Source organism: Labrus mixtus, chromosome 22, assembly GCF_963584025.1.
Source record: "Labrus mixtus chromosome 22, fLabMix1.1, whole genome shotgun sequence".
NCBI classification, from domain to species: Eukaryota; Metazoa; Chordata; class Actinopteri; order Labriformes; family Labridae; genus Labrus; species Labrus mixtus.
In genome coordinates, this window is record NC_083633.1 from 4,394,649 (window position 1) to 4,402,638 (window position 7,990).

Sequence of the window (7,990 nt, forward strand, 5' to 3'; positions counted from 1 at the left end):
TTGCCCCAATTTTAACCTCCATTATAAGAAAACATTCATGATGCCACTGTAACACATTCGCCTGCCCAACGTGCTTTAATCACAATACAATGTGGCAATCAATTAAGAACTTATTCTTGCAGAACAACTTTCTTTGATAGCATTGCATAGGCAGTAAAATCCATTATCCAGTTACAATTGATAATGATTTTTAAACTAATCTGTCACATTTCACAGATCAATGTTCAACACTTGCAAGTCTATGTTAGCTTCATGGTATGTGTTCGTTGATGCATTTTCAGGTTATAGGACTGCCTGAATCCCTTACCACATTCGACACACAGATACGGTTTTTCCCCTGAATGTGTCCGCTGGTGTCTCTTTAGCCGGTTGGCGCTGAGGAAGCTCTTGTCGCACTCGGTGCAGGAATATGGCCGCACTCCCGTGTGGTAGCGCAGGTGGATGGTCAGGTAGCAGGACTGGGTGAAACTCTTGCCACACTGGGGGCACTGGAAGGGCTTGTGACCTGTGTGGAAGCGCTCGTGCTTCAGAAGCTCGGCGTGGGAAAAAAAGCCCTTCCCGCAGTCGGAGCAGAGGAACGGCCTCTCGCCGGAGTGAGTGAGCTCGTGCCTGATCAGAGTCGCCTTGTAGACAAAACTTTTATCGCACTGCGAGCAGCTGAAAACATTCTCCCTGGTGTGGCAGCGCTCGTGCTTCTTCATATTCCGCTCCCTTTTGAAGCTCTTGCCACAGAAAGAGCACATGAAGGGCATTTCCTCTGAGTGGATCTTCATGTGGTTCAGCAGCCCCCCTTTGTAGAGGAATCCCTTCCCGCACTGTGCACACGTGTGCGGCCGCTCCTTTTGATGGATACGTTGATGTGCGGTGAGAGCTGCCCGGTAGGCGAAGCTCTTCCCGCAGTTGCATGTGTGCAATCGCTCCTCTTGGTGCGTCTGCAGGTGTCTGTTGAGGTGGCTAGCACAGCTGAAGCTCAGCTCACAGCGAGGGCATTTGAAGGAACGCTCCACCTTCTCCACCTCCTCGTCGTGGGTCTTCAGGTGCCTCACAAGAGCCGACTTCCAGGCAAACGCTCGGCCGCACTCTGAACACAGGTACTCACCATTCTCCATGTGGGTGCTCTTGTGCTCCCTCTGCGCCAGCAGGGACTTGAAGAACTCCCCGCAGATCAGGCACTCGTACTTTCGCTCAGACTTGTGCGTCAACTTGTGCCGCTCCAGTGATTGTTTGAAGGAAAAACGCCGTCCGCACTGAGGACACAGGAAGGGTTGCTCCCCCGTGTGTATCCGCTGGTGAGCTGTGAGTAAAGATTGGAATTTGAAGCTCTTCCCACATTCTGGACAGCTGAAGCCTCCCTCTTCATCTGTGAGGGGCTGAACAGACTCCTTGTCATCCTCAGCCTGTGCAGAGTGAACCTTGTCGATGTGCTGCTGGACCTGTGCTTCCTCTGAGTGCTGGAAGGAGCATTTAGGACAGGAGAACGCAGCTGGGGAGCCGTCGCTTGCACAACCTAATGTATAAAAACAACAGTTATTCAACACTGGAGCAAGCAGTTAACATTGTGCTTAAAAAGTGAAAGTTAAACCCTTGACTTTGGATTCATTGATTGCAAGTGCTAAACAAGATTCTTAGTAAATAACATAAAAATGTATTATGATCTAAAACTAAGTCTGAGAGAAGTTGAACATTTTCTAAAAGGATAAACTGCCTTAAACTGTAATTTTGATGACAATATTTCATATAAGCAGGAAAAAATGAAACTATTTTTCACTTCCTCCAAAAGTTAGGCTACTTGGGCTTTTCAACAGGTGTCTACATGTTACAATTGTGAGCAGTGTTCATAGAATTGAAAAGACATTCCACACTTTGTATCCCAAAAAAGGACAAAACTTTTTCTGCAGGCAGGGTGACAACAACTTATAAACTAATTTGCATTTTTTAACATTAAAGCTCCTGGGAGGAAATAGGACAGAGTGACACGTTTTCTCTCTTTGCTGATTTGTCATGTACATAAAAACCACATTTCTCATCCTGCTTACTTAAAGTGTCCGTCAGAAGTAACTAATCCCATTCAGACACATTCAAACCAAGCGGCAACCTCTGGTTCTGAAAGTGAAGTGCAAAATCCTGCAGTTTGTCAAGTGTCCGTTTGAGGCTGGTTCCAGGAACACCAGAAGTCACATACACGCCACAGGCCAAAAAGCCAGTTTTTACAGCATAAATTAACATGAGTAGTTATTGTCACACACTGTACGGGGGTTCTTTTTTTTTTTTTAAATGGCTCTGTTTTGATTTTGAAAGTGTCATCCATAGTTAGGCGCGTTAGGTTGACTGAAAGTTAGACTGAGACAGCATTTCCATCATGGCGGAGGCTGCTGATGAGCTTCCGGAGCCCCCTGCAGGAACAAGATGGCTGACGGCACTCAGGCTTCAAACATTAATATTTATAGTCTATGATTTATACACCGCCGAGGATGTTTTGTGCATAACAGAAAGCATCATGACTTTCCAGAGTGTCAAGCGGGGACGCAGGTACAGGTTATATATCTTTCCACAAGCGTTTGATAACTACATTTGAGGGATCAACACAACAGATGTTTATATCTATCTATTTATCTCTAAAGATCGCAGATAGAGCAAGGAAAGATATCAGCGGATATGTCTGTATTGGATTTTCTCTCTTCCTAATATTGATATCGGCCCCACAAATCCCATACAGGTCTACCTTCATTTTTAGGTTACCAGATGGATTTTTTCAAGTGTAGTGTCTAATTAGTCATAATAATACTAATAATAATAATAATAGCTTTTTAGTAGTAAGAAAGACAGAGAAATAATTAAAAGAATACTCACACTCAACGCCGTCCTTTGCTGAGACCATGGATGAACCATAAGAGTGCTCCTCGCTGCTAAAGAAGAGAAGTTAGAGGATGAAGCTGTTTCTTCTGGACCATGACTATCCACATCCACCACACATGCAACTGAACAAAGTGATCAAGTTCATTTAATATATTCATGCACTAGACCTGTAATAAAACCAAGATGTAATTTAGAAATATAAGAAACTATTAACGTGGAACGTACCAGTTGAAAGGTAAGGGCCTCAGCTCTGGAGGCTTTTCCTTGGCTTTCTCCTTCCTTCTTTTGGAGGTCAAGCTCTTCTGCAAATTTATAACCTGGATTTTCATGGTGGGTTTGCGTTTGCGCCCGCTCGTGCGGACCTTTGCCAACGTCGTTGTTTCATTGCCAAGCTCAGGAACCGTGTCTTCACGCTCATACGGGGGATGATCACTGCTCAGAACCTCGGAGTTCTCTTGATCACGAGAACCACGATCCTCCTCCTGCACCTGGACGTCCCCCTCAACAGAAGCCCCGCTGCTGACGACGTCGTCATCACCCACGACAACCTCTCGCCCCGTCTCCTGGCTCTCAGCAGACTTGTTTGCGTTGTGATCGTCAGCGTGAGTTTTCAGGTGCTTCGCGAGTGCCAGCTCCCAGTTAAATCTCTTGTCGCACTGGTGACATGTGTACACTCCGTCCACCATGTGCGTTTGCTTGTGCTGTGTGAGCGCCGACGAGGACTCGAAGGACGCCCCGCAGAAGAGGCAATCGCACTCGCTCGTCTTGTGCGCTGTTTTGTGCGTGTGTCTGTGCCTGTCGAGGGACTGCCTGAAAGAGAAGCAGCGGCCACAGTCACCGCAGCGGTGCGGGCGTTCACCGGTGTGGATGACCCTGTGGGCGATCAGTGAAGAGGCAAACTTAAATTTCTTCTCACAGTCCGGGCAGTCATGAGGCCCAACTGAGAGTTTATGTTGTGTAGCCACCAAGTCCTCCTTGTGAACTTCTGGATGCGCAGCGGTTGTCAAACCACCCACAGCTTTTTCTTCTTCTTCCCTGCTCATCTCATCTTGAAGAACTACCAATGAATCTTCAGTCACAAAGTTACTGTCTGTTCCCTCAAAGCAGTTGTCCCCCATCACCACCTCTATTCCGCTGCTTGCACTTAATTCAACCTCTGCGTAATCTGTCACTGCGATTATTTCAACTGCTACGTCTTCCACGAATGATGCAGAGTGTGTGTCATCAGAGAGGCCTGGCAGGGGATCTGATTGGTTGGGCTGCTCTGCAGGTGGGGCCACTTTGCCGGGGATCACTGCAGAGAGGGCGGAGAGGATACTCTCGCCCATGCTCGAAGGAGGGACTGCACGAAAGAGGAGAGCAGTCGTTGTCGCAAGAGTTCGGTCGAAAAATGAAATAGGGTAGAAGTGTAAAAGTCACTCACCATGTTGCTCTAAATGCCCAAGGTGCTTGTGGTGCTGGAGCAACGTTTTCAGGTCTGTAGGCTCAGAGACAGTGCACTCACAGTCCTCCAACACAGAGCACCCAGAGCCAAGCCAGGAAACAGTCTGTGGGAAACACACATTCCAAATCCAAATATATACTTTTTTTTAAACATCATAACAAAGGAAACAAAAACACCAGATTTACAGGTTAAAGGGAAAATGTGCAGAAAGATACATATAAATACAGCAGAAATCAAGTATATCTGTAAATGTCTCTCTGAGTCATGACTGTGTACAACGAGTGAGAAGCTCGAGTCCCACCTGCTGTACTGTTGTCAGAGCCGTGTTTACATCATGTTTACAACAGCCATTCAACCAGCATACGGCACATGGAAACCAAAACAGCAAAAAGGGAGCTCCCTCAAACAGTAATGAAACTTCAGGTGCACAATCGCAAAAACAAAGCACGCTCAACGTCCTTTAAAGTTTGTATTATCGGAAAAGAGCATAAGCGCGCAGGTCACCAACGGATCCTTCATCAGCGTTTCAACATGTAAACCACAAACCTGAAACAGAGGTCATGTATCATCCACCACTTTTTAGAGTGAGTTATGGTTTTCATTGTGAGATAGTAAAGTAACACCTCTAACCTGCTCGAGGTCCGGAACTGGCAACAGCTGAGCCAGCCGAAAGAGAAACTCTGAAAACAGCGTCTGCAGATCGCTGTCGTACTGAGACCCATAGTCCGCCGGGAAGACCTCCTTTAAAAAAAAAAAAGACAGGAGAGAACAATGTACAGTTTCCAAGCAATCACTGACCGCTGTGCTCTCCCATCGGACTCTGCATAAGTGCCAGTGACAATGCCTCACCAGGAAAAAGTTGCGTCTCTCTTCGGGATCTTTGAGCAGAGTCTGGACTAACCCAAGAAAGTTCACAACCATTTCTTCTTCTTCCCATCCTTTGACCTGTAAAATGAGCGTAAATGTGCAACACATAATACAAGCTCCCGAGTCAACCAGATAGTAACTGTAGATGTTTTCAATAATCACATGTTGTGTTAACACTCACTTTAAGTTTGTCCAGACAAGACAGTATGAAGTCAGGTTCCTCAAGCTGATCACTTTTGCACAACTCTACAATATACTGATGAGGAGAAGAAATAATTGCATCAAAAGTATTTAGTTTCGCAACACAGTTCACATACCATAAGTGGATTTAATTAAAAAAACTAGCTATAAAAGTCTCCTCCAGTTCCCCACTTGTACTCACCCTGGCTCTTAATCCCAGGAGAAGTTGCGTGCGGTGTTTGTACATTAGCAACTCGGGAACCATCTCCGTCACCAAAGAGACAAACTCTGCCACGGTCCAGTAGCTCATCACATCTTTTTTCTTCATGACCTGCATCATGGAGGCGGACATAAGCTGGAGAGGTGGGACCAGGAGGCGCAGAGACGCCAGCGGTAAAGGGTCACCTGAAATATAAATGAGCACTCAGACTGCTATGTTACTTATGTGTACCATTTAAACTCACTCAACTAGTCTGCATGCCATCCATCCACAAATGGAAAAAAATAACATTTAAGTAATCAGCACCTTGGACTGAAAGATGATGACCAGTCAAATCTTGGGGCTGCTTTTTACAGCTCTCAGTTATTCCTAAAGTATAAGAACATACTTCAAGATTACAACTGTCTTATTATCGTCTCTTTGATTCTTTATCATCTGTTATAACAACTTTTAAATATTAACATATTTGTCATGATTAGGGATGTAAAGATTAGTCGTAAAATCGTGATAAATCGATTCAAAGGTGTCAAGATTCACATCAGTACTCTGAAAAATGAATCGCAATAATATGGTGAGCGTCAGCAGCTGCTGAACAAGATTTTGAAATGGAGGACTCACCACCGTCTTTTAAATCGGAGGTGTGGAAGCATTTTGGCTTCCCCGAGAGAGAAAATGAAAGAGGTGAGAAGATAACAGAAAAAAAACTGTGTGCAAATATTGTAAGAAGACAGAGAACTACACAACCAACACAAACAACATGATGCAGCATTTAATCAACATCACAATGAGAGGCTCCAATCACCTCCCCTTGTTGAGAGAAATATAACATTTAAACCACACTGACAATTAGGTTTGAATCTTTTTCAGTCATAATTTGTCTACAGTCTCATTTTGTAAAATCAATCGTGAATCGTATCGTGAGTTGAGTGAATCGTTGCAGTCATGATGCTTTAGATGTCTTGTGTGCAGCACGTTTCATTGTCTGGTTGCTGAAATGTGCTACGTAAATATATGTGCCTTGCTTTCAATCATTCATTGACTAAAAAAAAATAACAACGAACAATATGTTAAAGTAAGGACAGGACAGTTTAAGAGTAAAGTTATGTTGTGCAGGAACAAATGACTGCTCACACGAAGATTGTCCATCAGCTCAGGAACACTTTTGGGTTTTGAATGCAACCTCACAAGAAACCCTGAGTGCATGTTCAATACCAACAATGTTGCACATGCATTGTCAGCCATGCTTTTACTGTGTCTGTTGGAGCAAACATCCAACATTTAACTACAAGTGGATCATTCAAACGCGACGAGGGAAGGCTAGGCTAGCTCACGAAGCTAACTTTGGTTGAAAGAGAAGGTGCGACGTTAATAGTTATCGGGAATAGCTGAACTGTCACAAACTTCAAGTTTCACATCATTGCTGTCGGGTTTCCAGCCAACAAACCTTTCGAAGTGACAGTGAAGACGTCCATCTTCTCACATCGGTGTTGAAAATGTAATGAGCTAATTTATTTGAAAAACTAGCTTCAGTAGATTATTATGAGCAGTGACACGTTTACTGTCCTGTGGGAAGCACAAAAGGATTCTCCCAAAATAAGAGAAGAGCTCAAATGAATCAATAAACGTAAAATTACAAGCGGCTACATGTTGCAAAATGATTTGTTGTTGGAAATTTCATCTTCGCTTTTTATATTTTACGGCAGGTGACAATTATTAAACGCGTTACCGCCCCCTGCTGGATTTCTCTTTTAAGTTTACCTCTTCTTCTTTCAATGTTGTCCGCGGTTGGCAAACCAGCTTAAAGGAGCATTACCGCCACCTAGCGGACAGGAGTGTACAGCAGAATATCGGCAGAAGAGGAAAAAAAAAAGTTAAGCGTTTCCTTCAAAGAATGTAATAAAGTGTTTGTCTTCTTCCACCTGACTCATGAGAAGCTTCATCCACCAGGCGGTCGGAAAGCTGAACTCTCTCCCCTCATCTCCACCTCTGCCCCTCTGGAGGAGTAGCCTACTCTCTCTCTCTCTCCCTTTCTCTCGCTGCATTACTTTTTATGTTTTTTTTTTCAAGCCATAATAGCCTTGAGAATAAAAAAGGGAAACTAATCCTGCTTGCTCTGCTATCACTTAAAAGATGTAGCCTATCTGTTGGTACATATTGTGATACTTGTTGCAAATATTATGTTGCAAAATGGCATGCATAAACAGAAACTTATTTAAACTGAATTTACTCAAGTAACTTGTTTTTTTTTGGTGTGTGTGTGTGTGTGTGTGTGTGTGTGTGTGTGTGTGTGTGTGAGTGTGTGTGTGTGTGTGTGTGTGTGTGTGTGTGTGTGTGTGTGTGTGTGTGTGTGTGTGTGTGTGTGTGTGTGTGTGTGTGTGTGTGTGTGTGTGTGTGTGTGTGTGTGTGTGTATGTGTGTGCGCAT

General features: G+C 44.3%; 2 protein-coding genes across 9 annotated transcripts in view; one reads left to right on the top strand and one right to left on the bottom strand.

The window, feature by feature from the left end:
* The window catches only part of nav3 (neuron navigator 3), a 272,816-nt gene that overhangs the window by 253,042 nt on the left and 11,784 nt on the right, over positions 1-7,990 (top strand). The gene's annotated exons all lie outside the window — the stretch shown is intronic.
* On the bottom strand, positions 61-7,280 carry LOC132956419 (zinc finger protein 11-like). Of its 2 annotated transcripts, none has more exons than XM_061029880.1 (9): positions 7,012-7,280; positions 5,550-5,752; positions 5,349-5,423; positions 5,150-5,245; positions 4,931-5,041; positions 4,280-4,403; positions 3,082-4,198; positions 2,851-2,903; positions 61-1,507 (listed from the first exon to the last, which is right to left on the bottom strand). In XM_061029880.1, exons 1-9 carry the CDS (start codon positions 7,037-7,039, stop codon positions 240-242), a joined length of 3,075 nt encoding a protein of 1,024 aa, XP_060885863.1. In that variant the 5' UTR covers positions 7,040-7,280; the 3' UTR covers positions 61-239. The 2 variants fall into 2 exon arrangements, with proteins under 2 accessions (XP_060885863.1, XP_060885862.1); XM_061029879.1 differs by having other exon boundaries at positions 2,851-2,906.

Coding starts and splice junctions, on each gene's coding strand:
- LOC132956419 (XM_061029879.1), bottom strand. CDS start 7,039: ATGGACGTCTTCACTGTCACTTCGAAAG. Junction 5,424..5,549: donor TCCTGGGATTAAGAGCCAGG/GTGAGTACAAGT, acceptor TCTCCTCATCAG/TATATTGTAGAGTTGTGCAA. Junction 2,907..3,081: donor AGGCCCTTACCTTTCAACTG/GTACGTTCCACG, acceptor TCTCTTCTTTAG/CAGCGAGGAGCACTCTTATG.